Source organism: Asterias rubens, unplaced genomic scaffold (assembly GCF_902459465.1).
Source record: "Asterias rubens unplaced genomic scaffold, eAstRub1.3, whole genome shotgun sequence".
In the NCBI taxonomy this organism is placed as follows: domain Eukaryota; kingdom Metazoa; phylum Echinodermata; class Asteroidea; order Forcipulatida; family Asteriidae; genus Asterias; species Asterias rubens.
The window spans coordinates 1,050-19,875 of NW_022985812.1; the positions used below are offsets into that span (position 1 = coordinate 1,050).

Sequence of the window (18,826 nt, forward strand, 5' to 3'; positions counted from 1 at the left end):
ACCACCAGCAATGAGGTACTCGCTGGTAGGCCTATAGCTAGCGATCATGTTTGAGTGCCAGCCAAACCCGTGCACGCCATGATAGCGCTGTGGGCCGATGGATACTTTGTGAAAAGGTCATGGTGCAAAACTAAGAAAACAATCAGATTTTCAATTGTTATCATTGTTTCATAATTGCAAGTAAGAAAGCCCCATAAAATACAGTTAGTCAAACATGGAGGTTTCCTCCATGGTCAAAATGGCCCGGAACTTGGGGGCCTAATCGTGTGACTAAAATTAAAGGAACGCGCTTAAAATTGCCTTGGATCGGTCGAGTTGGTCTTTTAAAAGCGTTTGTAACTGTTTGTTATAAAATGCATAAAATGTTTGGAAAGATGTTTTAAAAGTAGAATACAATGACCCAGCACACAAACAAGCATCGAAATTCATAGTTTTCCTTTTAGCTCGTCGACTATTAACACGGCCGGCCATTCGGAGCCAATTTTTTTACTCCCACAATGGCCGACCTTGTTAGTTCGCACAGTAAAAGGAAAACTACGCAATTTCGAGGCAAAGTTTGTGTGGGTCATTGTATTTTACTTTTAAAACATCTTTCCACCCATTATGCATTTGAAAAAAAACGGTTTCAGACGCTTTTTAAAGACCAACTCGACCGATCCAAGGCAACGTGTTCCTTTATTTTTTATGTTAACACAGTTCACTGAGTGTTGTTTACCACTTAGTAATACCTGGAGGTGAAGTAATGATCGTATGAGTTGGCCTCTCTGGTCCCCAAAACATAATGTACACAATTATCACGCTTGAGTTGTTTAGTCCACAGGTGTGGCAGTTTCAGTCTGCCACCGAGTTCAGTTTTCCGGGTGACGTAGTCGGACATATCAGCACGTTGTTCGATCGGTTTGGCTTTCCGGCGTGTTCAGTTTTCCGGGTGTGGGGTGACTTGTCAGACACCGCCGCGAGTACCCTGGCTGTTCTCTCAGCAGTGACCCCACATTGTTTATATTACGATTCTTTTCTGTGTAGTCACATAATCTCTTGCCCCATCTTTACATGTATTCATTATTATTATTATTATTATTATTATTATGATTATTTATTCGACTAATACAAGGTACAACAAACAAGTTACAATAGCACAAGACAGAACATTAACGTGAATTTTTTTTTTTATAAAAAAGCAAGAAGTAAGGAAGCTAAAAACAGAATTAAATAAAGGAATAAGTAAGGTTAAATTAAATTAACTTAAATAAATTATTTGAAAAAGAAAACAAAAGCAAAAAATAAACACAATAAGAGGGCGGCTGGGTACAACGTTAGGCAGGTCACACTCTGCTTGCATAAAAAACAACTCATACGATCCACGCGTTTGCCGCTTGTTGTACTCGACTCGTGGACGCCGCCATGACAGCTACAGGAGGGTAACGGATGACTCAATACGGCACTAAAAATGGACTACTTTCGCTTGCTGTGCGCAGGCATCGCATAACGTAATGCTACCGTATTTGGTCATTCGGAAAACTGAACACAGCGGAAAGTTGAAACCGCCACACCGGGTCCACAGTACAACCCCACGAAAAAAAGATCAGTTACCCCGCCCAAACCCTACTTGTTAATTTAATCTGAACTATAGAGGGGGCTGTTTAATGCCAAACCATAGAAATGTGCCAAACAGAGCTGAATTCGTGCTCTCGCTGACGCTGGGGTTTTGAACGCAGAAAATAACCTGAAGTTCCTGATTATTAAGGGTATGTTTTTGGTTTTTGGTAATAATGAAGTGTGTACTTTTCATAGTCTGTTGGAGTCATATAGTATTTGACAAATTTTGCTTCTTCTCGTTTATAAAACTACGCTTATTTGTCGTGCGTCGCGTGCATCAATCAATCGTACGTGCAGCCAACTCGTCTGATGATTCATAATCATTGGCAACAGGCATAGGCCTACTCCACATTACTCCTAGAACTATTTCGGTTTCGTCCGGCTATAGTCTCGGAAAAGTTTCCGTATGGCGCCACCACTTTTTCATTCGATATAAAATAATATAGGAACTTATTTACCTGATTGATATATCCCTTTTTGTAAAAATGAGTGAAAAAGTGGTGGCGCCATACGGAAAGTTATCCATAGTCTCCCGTAACCTCATTCATAGGTTTATATCTCTCACGCGTTAAACGATCATGGTTCAATCATTGTTCAATGAATATGGAATCAGAAATCTCTCTTTATTTAGGTGTTCGTGCTGATGCACGAACACCTATTGTTATTGCTCTGTTTTTTTTTCTTCTCCATCTTCCTTCTTCTTCCCGTCAACTCTTATCTACAGCATAACTCAAGATTCAAGCCAAACTGAACCTTGAAACTCACCAGACAATTGAACCTCAATACGAAGACGGCACAGTTTTCATTACGTCATGATGACGTCATTAGGTGTCAAATTACAGGGTTTTTAAAGTTGAAAAGGGACCATTTTCGTTTTGCTGTATCTCAACGAATATGAAAGCTATGATGTTCAAAGTTTTCGCATCTGAAAAACCAAGACTGGGGCAACATTTGAAAAGTTAACGCCAAAATCGTACGACCTTAGCATCCGGGTCGTTACCCTGGGTCGAAGTTCACCTTCGGTTTTTTTTCGTCAAAAAACAACTTTCGAGCTTTTCTACGGAATAACTCAAGATTGAGATTGAATGGAATGTTGAAACTCAACAGATAGTTGAACCTCAGTATCAAGACAACACATACTTAATTACGTCATTATGACGTCATCGGGAATGGAATTACGTTAGATCAAAGTTTAATATTTGTAAAAATCATAACTCAAAAACTATGATTCGGATTTTGACAATCTACACATCATCGAATAGATCATTAAAAGTTGGACAAATGCTTCACAGAACACGTAAAATATTTTTAATACTTCTAGTGCAAAACAAAATTTGAAAATTTCATAAAATCTTATCGTATTCATGTTTTTAAAACTACTGATCATTTCAACGTAATTTTTGTTTCAGATTGTAAAACAGCAATCCCGCTCAATCTTTTGCACAGAAATAACAAAATTTGGACCTTTACATCAGTCGAAAAGGGACGTCAAAGCACCTGTTGACCCACGCGTTTACCCCATTTTGATCAACAACGCACGCTATGTACGCTATGCAGTGCAAGCGCGGGAATTCCCAAAAGTGCTCTCTTTAGTCCAGCGAAAGAGGGCGCTGTAACGTTTTTAGTAACATCGAGTGCTTAGTGAATCGCGGTGAATCGCAATAGTTGAGTAATAATGAGCAACGTCTCGCACCAAAACTACAAGTAGGAATACAATTACATACGCATTGATGTTATAAGATACATTATACACCTTCAGATAGTCCATCACATAATTATAAAAATGTTTACAAGTCATACATCAGCTGAAAGGTTTTAATGAACTAGTCAGGATCTACACAAATGAAATCAGTTTAAACTTGGCTTCTTGTTCAAACCAGAGGTTGAAAATAATTGGTCAAAGAAAAATAATTTCACAACCACACATTTGATTTTTTATATATTTATACGTCATTGGGTAGGTATGTATGTAACAACTTAAGAAACGATACACAACATTGACTATTAAACCTTGACCTCCAGTTAAACAGGAAGGTGCAGTTAATTATTTGAAAAAATATTACCCCAGAACCAGAAATTAGTTGTTTATTATCTGAACGTCGTCAGATAAGGCTTTGAAAAACATTACTAACGCTATAATTTGTGACCTGACAAAATTGTCTTCCGGTTCAAACCGGATGTTTAATATTTGAAAAAAATCATAACATCTGAACCATACATTGGATTTTTTCAATCTATGCATCATCTGAAAGGTCTTAATAGACTTATCACGTGCTATACAATATGCGACCCTGTTTGACCTTGACTTCCAGTTAAAGTTGGAAACTGATATATAATGTTTGAAAAATAAAAAAATCCTAAACCACATGATTTGATTTTTATCATCTATACGTCAAAAGAAAGAACTCAAAAGACATCACCAACGCTACCAAGTGTGACCTCATTTGACAGTACCTTCCGGTTCAAAACGGAAGTTGAAACTTTATATTTGAAAAAATCATAACTTCTAAACCAAATATTGGATTTTTACAACCCATCCATCATTTAAAAGGTCTTAATAAACTTATCACGCGCTACATAAAAAGTAACCCCTATTTGACCTTTTATCCGATGCAAACCGGAAGTTGGTGTTTAATTTGTAAACAAATCATAACTCCTTAACCAGTCATTGGATTGATGAGGTAAATGTTGTCACCAATTCATTCACTCACTCACCACGAACACCTTGTTTTTGTAGTAAACAAAAACTGTACATGTACCTCTAGTTTAATTTTAATCTCGCAAAAATTAGGCTCTATGTGTGTCCTTTGATATCTCAATGTCCGAGGGGGGGACCAGAGAACCCACTCCGCAATCTCAAAAAATGTTATAAGTTATAAATTCTTAATTCTTACCGTAATTTAGTCCCCAACTTTCTCCGTTTTACCTCTACACTACAATTACAAATGCTGATTGTCCCCGAACTCTGCCAAACGCATCGCGAAGTCACAACACGTGACGAGCGTGCGCATATTATTTTTTTCCCAAGACAAACGTGGAGAATTATCTACACACGTTTGTCCGTCCTAGAATAAAAAAAAACCACTCAATCCGTGCTTTGCGAACAAAAACATATGGACACGCGTCTGGGAACCAGACGTCTGGTTCCCAGACGCGTGTCCATATATTTTGTATACAAAGCACGGATTGAGTGTTTTTTTTTATTCTCTGTTGCTGCTGACGATGCAATTTGTTACCCTCCTGCGACCTTTTGAAGGTCAAAGAGATATACAATTTGCGTTGCGCCCGTAACAAACATGCGCAGCTGCAATTCCTAACAGGCTTACTAGGGGGGAAAGTATTTTCGGGAACAGGTCACCTGATTAGACCATTCGCGTGTCCACACTGGAGAAAACAATTTTGTTTGTGCATGTGAGAAAGCTTTTGCGCATTAAAGCACTCATGCCGGCCACCAGAGTATCCACACTGGAGAAAGACCATTTGTTTGTGACATTTGTTGCAATGCATTTTCTCATCAAACCAATCTAAGTAACATCGAGTGCTGAGTGAATCGCGGTGAATCGCAATAGTTGAGTAATAATGAGCAACGTCTCGCACCAAAACTACAAGTAGGAATACATACGCATTGATGTTATAAGATACATTATACACCTTCAGATAGTCCATCACATAATTATAAAAATGTTTACAAGTCATACATCAGCTGAAAGGTTTTAATGAACTAGTCAGGATCTACACAAATGAAATCAGTTTAAACTTGGCTTCTTGTTCAAAGAAGGTCAAAGAGATATACAATTTGCGTTGCGCCCGTAACAAACATGCGCAGCTGCAATTCCTAACAGGCTTACTAGGGGGGGAAAGTATTTTCGGGAACAGGTCACCTGATTAGACCATTCGCGTGTCCACACTGGAGAAAGACCATTTGTTTGTGACATTTGTTGCAATGCATTTTCTCATCAAACCAATCTAAGTAGCCACTAGAGAGTCCACACTGGACAGAAACTCTTGACTGGTTTGACACCGTTGTTGTGGGAGTAAATCCTTTTCAAGAGAAGACATTAATTTGTGACCTAGTTAACGGAGCAACCTCTGGGAGGAGGTTAACTCAAACAATAGACTTTAGTTTGTCTGCAATCAATCTTTCCAACATGAATGCAGAATGAGAGAGCACCAAAGTGTCAACACGGAAGAGACACAGTTTGTTTGTGACGTTTGTGGAAAAGCCTGCAAAAGTAAATCAAAATTAGCAGTCCATCAACATGTTCATACTTTAGAGAAACCATTTGCCTGTGACATTTGTGGGACAACGTTTTCACATAAAACCAGCCTTACCAGCCACCTGAGAGTTCACACTTTAGAGAAACCATTTGCCTGTGACATTTGTGGGACAACGTTTTCACATAAAACCAGCCTTACCAGCCACCTGAGAATCCACACTGGAGAGAAACCATTTGCCTGTGACATTTGTGGGACAACGTTTTCACATAAAACCAGCCTTACAAGCCACCTGAGAATCCACACTGGAGAGAAACCATTTGTTTGTGACATTTGTGGGAAAGCATTTTCTTGAAAAATCGATCTCAGCCGCCATGTTACAGTCCACACTGGAGAGAAACCATTTGTTTGCGACACTTGTTGGAAAGGTTTTTCTTATAAAATCAGTCTGACTCACCATGACAGAGTCCACACTGGAGAGAAACCATTTGTTTGTGACATTTGTGGGAAAGCGTTTTTTGTAAAGAGCAACCTAGGAAGTCACCAGAGAGTCCACACTGAAGAGAAACCATTTGTTTGTGACATTTGTGGAAAAGCCTTTTCATGTAAACATCAAGTGACAGTCCATCAGCACGTCCACACTGGTGAGAAACCATTTGTTTATGTGATGTTTGTTGAAAATGTCTCACACAAACACACACTTAGGGACCATGAGCATGTCACTGCAGGGAATCTATTTTTAAACACTCTTTTTGGAGAAGCGCTTTTCTATGAAAACGTTTATAGAACATTTTCTCAGCCTGTCCACCAGCACGCTGGAGAAAACTTCTTACAAAGTATGTTTTCTTCTTACATTTAAATGGAACAGCCTCTTTTATATATTTAAATCTTGACATCGTCAGCTTACCCACACTGGAGAAAAACTCATCATTTATTTATTTATTATTATTTTATAGATGGAAATTTGCCTTGGGGATAAAGAATATTATTGTTTCTTTACTAAAAAAATACTATGATATCACGTAATTAGCGAAAAATTATGTTTTAGTTTTAGTTTAGTTTTATTAGACATAACACTGGCATAAAAATATAAATACACAAATCGATACATAAAGAAACAAAGAATCAAAATAGCTATTAAAAAAAAAACCAAGCCAGTGAGTGGCGAGAAGGAACAGGTGACCAGCACCTCTTCAAAGCCGTCCTGCCACAAAGAATGTCCCCTAATACCCACCCCACAGTAAACAAACACCCATCCCACTGTAAAAGAATGTCCCCTAATACCCACCCCACAGTAAACAAACACCCATCCCACTGTAAAAGAATGTCCCCTAATACCCACCCCACAGTAAACAAACACCCATCCCACTGTAAAAGAATGTCCCCTAATACCCACCCCACAGTAAACGAACACCCATCCCACTGTAAAAGAATGTCCCCTAATACCCACCCCACAGTAAACAAACACCCATCCCACTGTAAAAGAATGTCCCCTAATACCCACCCCACAGTAAACAAACACCCATCCCACTGTAAAAGAATGTCCCCTAATACCCACCCCACAGTAAACAAAACACCCATCCCACTGTAAAAGACTGTCCCCTGATACCCACCCCACAGTAAACAAACACCCATCCCACTGTAAAAGAATGTCCCCTAATACCCACCCCACAGTAAACAAACACCCATCCCACTGTAAAAGAATGTCCCCTAATACCCACCCCACAGTAAACAAACACCCATCCCACTGTAAAAGAATGTCCCCTAATACCCACCCCACAGTAAACAAACACCCATCCCACTGTAAAAGAATGTCCCCTAATACCCACCCCACAGTAAACAAACACCCATCCCACTGTAAAAGAATGTCCCCTAATACCCACCCCACAGTAAACAAACACCCATCCCACTGTAAAAGAATGTCCCCTAATACCCACCCCACAGTAAACAAACACCCATCCCACTGTAAAAGAATGTCCCCTAATACCCACCCCACAGTAAACAAACACCCATCCCACTGTAAAGAATGTCCCCTAATACCCACCCCACAGTAAACAAACACCCATCCCACTGTAAAAGAATGTCCCCTAATACCCACCCCACAGTAAACAAACACCCATCCCACTGTAAAAGAATGTCCCCTAATACCCACCCCACAGTAAACAAACACCCATCCCACTGTAAAAGAATGTCCCCTAATACCCACCCCACAGTAAACAAACACCCATCCCACTGTAAAAGAATGTCCCCTAATACCCACCCCACAGTAAACAAACACCCATCCCACTGTAAAAGAATGTCCCCTAATACCCACCCCACAGTAAACAAACACCCATCCCACTGTAAAAGAATGTCCCCTAATACCCACCCCACAGTAAACAAACACCCATCCCACTGTAAAAGAATGTCCCCTAATACCCACCCCACAGTAAACAAACACCCATCCCACTGTAAAAGAATGTCCCCTAATACCCACCCCACAGTAAACAAACACCCATCCCACTGTAAAAGAATGTCCCCTAATACCCACCCCACAGTAAACAAACACCCATCCCACTGTAAAAGAATGTCCCCTAATACCCACCCCACAGTAAACAAACACCCATCCCACTGTAAAAGAATGTCCCCTAATACCCACCCCACAGTAAACAAACACCCATCCCACTGTAAAAGAATGTCCCCTAATACCCACCCCACAGTAAACAAACACCCATCCCACTGTAAAAGAATGTCCCCTAATACCCACCCCACAGTAAACAAACACCCATCCCACTGTAAAAGAATGTCCCCTAATACCCACCCCACAGTAAACAAACACCCATCCCACTGTAAAAGAATGTCCCCTAATACCCACCCCACAGTAAACAAACACCCATCCCACTGTAAAAGAATGTCCCCTAATACCCACCCCACAGTAAACAAACACCCATCCCACTGTAAAAGAATGTCCCCTAATACCCACCCCACAGTAAACAAACACCCATCCCACTGTAAAAGAATGTCCCCTAATACCCACCCCACAGTAAACAAACACCCATCCCACTGTAAAAGAATGTCCCCTAATACCCACCCCACAGTAAACAAACACCCATCCCACTGTAAAAGAATGTCCCCTAATACCCACCCCACAGTAAACAAACACCCATCCCACTGTAAAAGAATGTCCCCTAATACCCACCCCACAGTAAACAAACACCCATCCCACTGTAAAAGAATGTCCCCTAATACCCACCCCACAGTAAACAAACACCCATCCCACTGTAAAAGAATGTCCCCTAATACCCACCCCACAGTAAACAAACACCCATCCCACTGTAAAAGAATGTCCCCTAATACCCACCCCACAGTAAACAAACACCCATCCCACTGTAAAAGAATGTCCCCTAATACCCACCCCACAGTAAACAAACACCCATCCCACTGTAAAAGAATGTCCCCTAATACCCACCCCACAGTAAACAAACACCCATCCCACTGTAAAAGAATGTCCCCTAATACCCACCCCACAGTAAACAAACACCCATCCCACTGTAAAAGAATGTCCCCTAATACCCACCCCACAGTAAACAAACACCCATCCCACTGTAAAAGAATGTCCCCTAATACCCACCCCACAGTAAACAAACACCCATCCCACTGTAAAAGAATGTCCCCTAATACCCACCCCACAGTAAACAAACACCCATCCCACTGTAAAAGAATGTCCCCTAATACCCACCCCACAGTAAACAAACACCCATCCCACTGTAAAAGAATGTCCCCTAATACCCACCCCACAGTAAACAAACACCCATCCCACTGTAAAAGAATGTCCCCTAATACCCACCCCACAGTAAACAAACACCCATCCCACTGTAAAAGAATGTCCCCTAATACCCACCCCACAGTAAACAAACACCCATCCCACTGTAAAAGAATGTCCCCTAATACCCACCCCACAGTAAACAAACACCCATCCCACTGTAAAAGAATGTCCCCTAATACCCACCCCACAGTAAACAAACACCCATCCCACTGTAAAAGAATGTCCCCTAATACCCACCCCACAGTAAACAAACACCCATCCCACTGTAAAAGAATGTCCCCTAATACCCACCCCACAGTAAACAAACACCCATCCCACTGTAAAAGAATGTCCCCTAATACCCACCCCACAGTAAACAAACACCCATCCCACTGTAAAAGAATGTCCCCTAATACCCACCCCACAGTAAACAAACACCCATCCCACTGTAAAAGAATGTCCCCTAATACCCACCCCACAGTAAACAAACACCCATCCCACTGTAAAAGAATGTCCCCTAATACCCACCCCACAGTAAACAAACACCCATCCCACTGTAAAAGAATGTCCCCTAATACCCACCCCACAGTAAACAAACACCCATCCCACTGTAAAAGAATGTCCCCTAATACCCACCCCACAGTAAACAAACACCCATCCCACTGTAAAAGAATGTCCCCTAATACCCACCCCACAGTAAACAAACACCCATCCCACTGTAAAAGAATGTCCCCTAATACCCACCCCACAGTAAACAAACACCCATCCCACTGTAAAAGAATGTCCCCTAATACCCACCCCACAGTAAACAAACACCCATCCCACTGTAAAAGAATGTCCCCTAATACCCACCCCACAGTAAACAAACACCCATCCCACTGTAAAAGAATGTCCCCTAATACCCACCCCACAGTAAACAAACACCCATCCCACTGTAAAAGAATGTCCCCTAATACCCACCCCACAGTAAACAAACACCCATCCCACTGTAAAAGAATGTCCCCTAATACCCACCCCACAGTAAACAAACACCCATCCCACTGTAAAAGAATGTCCCCTAATACCCACCCCACAGTAAACAAACACCCATCCCACTGTAAAAGAATGTCCCCTAATACCCACCCCACAGTAAACAAACACCCATCCCACTGTAAAAGAATGTCCCCTAATACCCACCCCACAGTAAACAAACACCCATCCCACTGTAAAAGAATGTCCCCTAATACCCACCCCACAGTAAACAAACACCCATCCCACTGTAAAAGAATGTCCCCTAATACCCACCCCACAGTAAACAAACACCCATCCCACTGTAAAAGAATGTCCCCTAATACCCACCCCACAGTAAACAAACACCCATCCCACTGTAAAAGAATGTCCCCTAATACCCACCCCACAGTAAACAAACACCCATCCCACTGTAAAAGAATGTCCCCTAATACCCACCCCACAGTAAACAAACACCCATCCCACTGTAAAAGAATGTCCCCTAATACCCACCCCACAGTAAACAAACACCCATCCCACTGTAAAAGAATGTCCCCTAATACCCACCCCACAGTAAACAAACACCCATCCCACTGTAAAAGAATGTCCCCTAATACCCACCCCACAGTAAACAAACACCCATCCCACTGTAAAAGAATGTCCCCTAATACCCACCCCACAGTAAACAAACACCCATCCCACTGTAAAAGAATGTCCCCTAATACCCACCCCACAGTAAACAAACACCCATCCCACTGTAAAAGAATGTCCCCTAATACCCACCCCACAGTAAACAAACACCCATCCCACTGTAAAAGAATGTCCCCTAATACCCACCCCACAGTAAACAAACACCCATCCCACTGTAAAAGAATGTCCCCTAATACCCACCCCACAGTAAACAAACACCCATCCCACTGTAAAAGAATGTCCCCTAATACCCACCCCACAGTAAACAAACACCCATCCCACTGTAAAAGAATGTCCCCTAATACCCACCCCACAGTAAACAAACACCCATCCCACTGTAAAAGAATGTCCCCTAATACCCACCCCACAGTAAACAAACACCCATCCCACTGTAAAAGAATGTCCCCTAATACCCACCCCACAGTAAACAAACACCCATCCCACTGTAAAAGAATGTCCCCTAATACCCACCCCACAGTAAACAAACACCCATCCCACTGTAAAAGAATGTCCCCTAATACCCACCCCACAGTAAACAAACACCCATCCCACTGTAAAAGAATGTCCCCTAATACCCACCCCACAGTAAACAAACACCCATCCCACTGTAAAAGAATGTCCCCTAATACCCACCCCACAGTAAACAAACACCCATCCCACTGTAAAAGAATGTCCCCTAATACCCACCCCACAGTAAACAAACACCCATCCCACTGTAAAAGAATGTCCCCTAATACCCACCCCACAGTAAACAAACACCCATCCCACTGTAAAAGAATGTCCCCTAATACCCACCCCACAGTAAACAAACACCCATCCCACTGTAAAAGAATGTCCCCTAATACCCACCCCACAGTAAACAAACACCCATCCCACTGTAAAAGAATGTCCCCTAATACCCACCCCACAGTAAACAAACACCCATCCCACTGTAAAAGAATGTCCCCTAATACCCACCCCACAGTAAACAAACACCCATCCCACTGTAAAAGAATGTCCCCTAATACCCACCCCACAGTAAACAAACACCCATCCCACTGTAAAAGAATGTCCCCTAATACCCACCCCACAGTAAACAAACACCCATCCCACTGTAAAAGAATGTCCCCTAATACCCACCCCACAGTAAACAAACACCCATCCCACTGTAAAAGAATGTCCCCTAATACCCACCCCACAGTAAACAAACACCCATCCCACTGTAAAAGAATGTCCCCTAATACCCACCCCACAGTAAACAAACACCCATCCCACTGTAAAAGAATGTCCCCTAATACCCACCCCACAGTAAACAAACACCCATCCCACTGTAAAAGAATGTCCCCTAATACCCACCCCACAGTAAACAAACACCCATCCCACTGTAAAAGAATGTCCCCTAATACCCACCCCACAGTAAACAAACACCCATCCCACTGTAAAAGAATGTCCCCTAATACCCACCCCACAGTAAACAAACACCCATCCCACTGTAAAAGAATGTCCCCTAATACCCACCCCACAGTAAACAAACACCCATCCCACTGTAAAAGAATGTCCCCTAATACCCACCCCACAGTAAACAAACACCCATCCCACTGTAAAAGAATGTCCCCTAATACCCACCCCACAGTAAACAAACACCCATCCCACTGTAAAAGAATGTCCCCTAATACCCACCCCACAGTAAACAAACACCCATCCCACTGTAAAAGAATGTCCCCTAATACCCACCCCACAGTAAACAAACACCCATCCCACTGTAAAAGAATGTCCCCTAATACCCACCCCACAGTAAACAAACACCCATCCCACTGTAAAAGAATGTCCCCTAATACCCACCCCACAGTAAACAAACACCCATCCCACTGTAAAAGAATGTCCCCTAATACCCACCCCACAGTAAACAAACACCCATCCCACTGTAAAAGAATGTCCCCTAATACCCACCCCACAGTAAACAAACACCCATCCCACTGTAAAAGAATGTCCCCTAATACCCACCCCACAGTAAACAAACACCCATCCCACTGTAAAAGAATGTCCCCTAATACCCACCCCACAGTAAACAAACACCCATCCCACTGTAAAAGAATGTCCCCTAATACCCACCCCACAGTAAACAAACACCCATCCCACTGTAAAAGAATGTCCCCTAATACCCACCCCACAGTAAACAAACACCCATCCCACTGTAAAAGAATGTCCCCTAATACCCACCCCACAGTAAACAAACACCCATCCCACTGTAAAAGAAAAAAGGGGCGCTTGAAGGCGGCACTGACAATTCCAGATGACAAGAAAAGCAATGGCAATGCAAACATCATCCACTGAAAAGTCAGATACAAACTTGTCCTTGTAAAATTGGAGCAGAAGAGTCTTAAATGCTGACAAGGACACATTAGATCTGACCGACAGCGGAAGCTGGTTCCACAAGGGGACAATCCGCTGAAAATAAAACGACTTACAGGATTCTGTTTTGCAACGAGGAACTGATAACTTGAAGGAATCAGAAGACAGTCTAGTGGCAGGACGGCCCTGTGTGAAAATGTTAAAAACCCAAAGCAGTTAGATGTCAACACATACGTTTTTCCAGCCGTTGCAACTGTTAAATCTACGTAACATTGTTGCGCACTGTTGTAAGTAGACTGGTGCTTTGTTTATATCAACTTTTTACAATAAAGCAGCATAAAGATCCAGTCTACATATCGATTGCCCTACTGTAAGCAACTGACATACTACACGCATCAGGCAAATCATTTGACATCCAAAGATCAACCCAAAGAACACAAAAAAAATACCCCAAAATATGATGGGACAAATTAAGAACAAGTTTGGAATGGGATCATGGCGTTACCCCCATGGCTCCTAAAGTACTTGGGGCAAATTTCATAATAATGTTTTTATCAATATTGTTTAATTTTTAATGTTATATATTGTTTTATATAACACCCAAGCAGATCCTTGCCATTTGATTGGAGGATTGTCCATCACGTGATAGCAAATAAAAGTACCATTGCACGCTGAGTCACTCACCGTGCTTTTTCGTTCCATCCGAAAAATACCATTGCACGCTGGCAGCGTGCAATGGTACTTTTCGGATGGAACGAAAAAGCTGAGTAAAAACATCACTGCGTGCGCGTGTCTTTGGTAACGCAGCAGGTGTTCTGCAAGAAGGCATAGTAAAATTACTAGCATTCGGCTTCTACAGTTGAAATTGTTTGTTTTGAAAGTTGTATCTTTCAATCAAAATTACAAAGTTCTACTTGGATGTTATATAAAACAAATAATGAATGTTTTTCATTCGTGCAATGGTGCGAATATGTTCATTCGTTGAAAGCTGGAATGTTCCATTCAACTCGGCTCCGCCTTGTTGAATAGAACATTCCATCTTTCAACTCATGAACATATTCGCATCATTGCACTCATAAACATTCATTATGTGTATAATATTTATATTCATATTTAAATTTATATTTTTACATAGTTTTTAATAAATAAATTTAAAAAAATTAAATTAAAAAATTTAAAAATTAAATTAAAATTAATTAAAAATTAAATTAAATTAAAAGCCTGTATTATAGCACAAACATTTACTTAGCAGAATAGTATTGCTTAGCAGAAATCATTCACACCAGCCCAAATTACTTAAACTTGAAATGATGTGGCTGTGCCCAACTTAATTTTGGGTTAGTAAATAATTTTTTTAAAGCAGTATTTTCTGCTAAACAGATGAACTTGGCCCTGCGCTTCCTGAAAGATTTTAAAAGCGTCTCGGGGGAAGGGAAGGGAATCTTGAGGAATGCGAAAGGGTTCCTTGATGGACTGATGAAAGCTTCTTGAGAGGCTGTACTTGAAAGCATGAAGGATTGTAAGCATATCTTGGAACGTAAGCGTTACTGAGTATCTTGAAACAGAAGCGTAACTTGACTTGGGATTAAAGTGTACCTTTTGATAGAATGAAAGTGTAATTTTAAGGAACGTAACCATATCTTGGAATGTAGGCGTAGCTGCGTATCTTGTAAGCTTAGCTTGATGCGGTATTGAAAGCGTACCTTTTGATGGAATGAAAGCGTAACTTGAAGGAACGCATAAGCGTATCTTGGATTGTAAGCGTAGTCTGCGTATCTTGAGACAGAAGCGTAACTTGATTTGGGATTGAAAGTGTACCTTTTGATGGAATGAAAGCGTAACTTGAAGGAACGAAGCGTATCTTGGAACATAAGCGTACATGTAGCTCGGTATGTTGGAACATAAGCATATCTTCTCAGGAACTAAGCAAAATTCTCATGGGAAATTGAGATTTTTTATTGCTCAGTTGAGACGCGACTACCGCATCTAACTCACTCAGTTAATCAAGCTGGAACTGCTTGGCTCCATTTAAGCGCTCAGGACAACAAAACACAACCAGACATCACTGACACAATCCTTCCAGCACGAGTTTTACTGCATTGCGCCTGTGGCAAACAGTATGTCTCAATGCACCTTGGGCAATGGGAGTTAAGTGTCGCGACTATCTAAGTCGCAGTCGCAGCTATTTGAAAGGCGACTAGTCGACAAATAAATTCCACTAGTTGCCCACATAATCATTCCCTCAAAAAATCCCCAAATCCCATTTCATTCACATAATTCAAAAACAATATTTTGTTTTATAAAATTATACTTTGAGGTTTTTTTTTTTTGTATCATTATTTTTTGATTACAGGTTTGAATTCTCAGAAGAAGACATTTATTTGTGACTTTAGAGGAGCAACCGACTGATAAAAAAAGAAAATCTGGAAAAACTTCAAGAAGCCCGTGCTTCAAAGTCCGTGGATGAAATGATCTTCTTTCAGAAAACATTTTAAAACTGATGTTGAAATTTAAATTGTGGAAAGAAGACATTTTATTTTTATACATGTAGGAAAACTTTCCCCCACGATCACAAACTGAAAAGGCATCAAAGAGCCCACACTGGACAGAAACCATTTGCTTGTTGTTTTTGTGGAAAATTATTGGCCCCCCCCAGATCATCTGATAGACAATAGGAGACTTTCTGGGACGATAGAGGGCAGCAGACTTACCGGGTAAATCCATTGTTCTCAGAATTATGCGCATGTTCAGAACTACGTAAACAATGGAAATTTACCCGGTATGTCTGCTGCCACCTAGCGTTGGAAAGTCTCCAATTGGCGTGTCCACACTGAAGATTTTGTGTTTTGTGTGATTGTGACATTTGTGGGAAAGCTTTTGCGCATAAAAAGCACCATTGCCTGCCACCAGAGAATCCACACTGGAGAAAAACCCCTTTGTTTGAGACAGTTGTGGAAGTAAATTCTTGGTAAGAGAAGACATTTTGTGACCCAGTATTTGGAGCAACCTACTGAGAGAAAGTTAAACTGGAAATACACACCTGGAAGTCAATGAAAGAATTTGTCTTTGACATTTATAATAAATGTTTCCCACTTGAATGCAGAATGACAGAGCACCAAAGAGTCAACACAGAAGAGACACCGTTTATTTGTGACGTTTGTGGAAAAGCTTGTAAATATAAATCAAAATTAGCAGTCCATCAACGTGTTCACACTTTAGAGAAACCATTTGCCTGTGACATTTGTGGGACAACCTTTTCACGTAAAACCGGCCTTACCAGCCACCTGAGAGTTCACACTGGAGAGAAACCATTTGTTTGTGAAATTTGTGGGAAAGCATTTTCTCATCAATTCACACTAACTAGCCATCAGAGAGTCCACACTGGAGAGAAACCATTTGCCTGTGTCATTTGTGGGACAACCTTTTCACGTAAAACCAGCCTTACCAGCCACCTGAGAGTCCACACTGGAGATAAACCATTTGCTTGTGACATTTGTGGAAAAGCTTTCTCACATAAGCATCGCCTGACTTCCCATCAATTAGTCCACACTGGAGAGAAACCATTCATTTGTGACATTTGTGGCAAAGCATTTTCTCATCAACGCACACTTACTAGCCATCAGAGAGTCAACACTGAAGATAAATCATTTGTTTGTGACATTTGTGGGAAAGTATTTTCTCAAAAGAGCAACTTCATTAGTCACCAGAGAATTCATACAGGAGAGAAACCATTCATTTGTGACATTTGTGGCAAAGCATTTTCTCATCAACGCACACTTACTAGTCATCAGAGAGTCCACACTAGAGAGAAATCATTTGTTTGTGACATTTGTGGAAAAGTGTTTTCTCATAAAAGCAGTCTAAATAGTCACCAGAGAATTCACACTGGAGAGAAGCCATTTGTTTGTGACATTTGTGGGAAAGTATTTTCTCAAAAGGCCTACTTCAATAGTCACCATAGAATTCACACTGGAGAGAAGCCTTTTGTTTGTGACATTTGTGGAAAAGCCTTTTCACATAAAAGCAGTTTGACTTACCATAATAGAGTCCACACTGGAGAGAAACCATTTTTTTGTGACATTTGTGGGAAAGTATTTTCTCGCCAATGCACACTTACTAGCCATAAGCGTGTTCACACTGGAGAGAAATCATTTGTTTGTGACATTTGTGGAAAAGCGTTTTCTCATAAAAGCAGTCTGACTGACCATAACAGAGTCCACACTGGAGAGAAACAATGTGTTTGTGACATTTGTGGGAAAGAATTTTCTCAAAAGATAAATTTGATTTGTCACCAGAGAATTCACACTGGAGAGAAGCCATTTGTTTGTGACATTTGTGGAAAAGCCTTTTCACGTAAACATCATATGACCACCCATAAGCGTGTCCACACTGGAGATAAATCATTTTTTTGTGACAGTTGTGGGATAGCATTTTCTAATAAAAGCCGTCTTACTAGTCACCAGAGAGGTCACACTGGAGAGAAATCATTTGTTTGTGACATTTGTGGAAGAGCCTTTTCACATAAACATCATATGACAGCCCATAAGCGTGTTCACACTGGAGAGAAATCATTTTTGTGTGAAATTTGTGGAAAAGCGTTTTCTAGTAAAGGCAATCTAACTAGTCACCAGAGAATTCACACTGGAGAGAAACCATTTGTTTGTGACGTTTGTGGGAAAGCGTTTTCTCAAAAGACCTACTTCAATAGTCACCAGAGAATTCACACTGGGGAGAAGCCATTTGTTTGTGATATGTCAGCATCAAATGACAGACCATAAGCGTGTCTACACTGGAGAGGAATATTAATTTGTGACATTTGTGGACAACTTGTTCTCATCAATGTGCACTAACTCGCCACGAGTGAGTCCACATTGGAGATAAATTGTTTGTTTGTGACATTTCTGGAAAAGCCTGTAATTGTAAATCAAAATTTAGCAGTTCACAGTCTACCCGCTCGACTTAAAGTCACCTGGAAATAGAATTTTTTTCTTTCAAACATAAGAGTATATGCTTACGAACAATAAAACAATTTTTTTAGTAATTGTTTGTCACGATTTATATGTTTAAAAAATATATAAAGTTGTTTGGGGGGCTAACTCTGCCTACCCCTTTTGTGACGTCAATCGAGGCAGACTTTGCCTGCAATGCGTATAGTAAACACACGTGCAAAGTACATGTACGTCCAAGTCGTGAGTTGGTACATTTCAAAAAGTGTTTTTCTGC

The 18,826-nt window shown here is 41.0% G+C and overlaps 1 protein-coding gene across 2 annotated transcripts; it reads left to right on the forward strand.

Moving 5' to 3' along the window:
- The first annotated feature begins 1,667 nt into the window (after nt 1-1,667).
- On the forward strand, nt 1,668-18,616 carry LOC117306724 (zinc finger protein OZF-like). 2 transcript variants are annotated; one of them, XR_004520982.1, is made up of 2 exons: nt 1,668-1,745; nt 15,957-16,275. XR_004520982.1 is itself a non-coding variant. In XM_033791199.1 (2 exons), exon 2 carries the CDS (start codon nt 16,654-16,656, stop codon nt 18,379-18,381), a length of 1,728 nt encoding a protein of 575 aa, XP_033647090.1. In that variant the 5' UTR covers nt 1,675-1,745; nt 16,495-16,653; the 3' UTR covers nt 18,382-18,616. The 2 variants fall into 2 exon arrangements, 1 of the variants encoding a protein (XP_033647090.1); XM_033791199.1 differs by lacking the exon at nt 15,957-16,275 and adding an exon at nt 16,495-18,616 and having other exon boundaries at nt 1,675-1,745.
- The last annotated feature ends 210 nt before the right edge of the window (nt 18,617-18,826 follow it).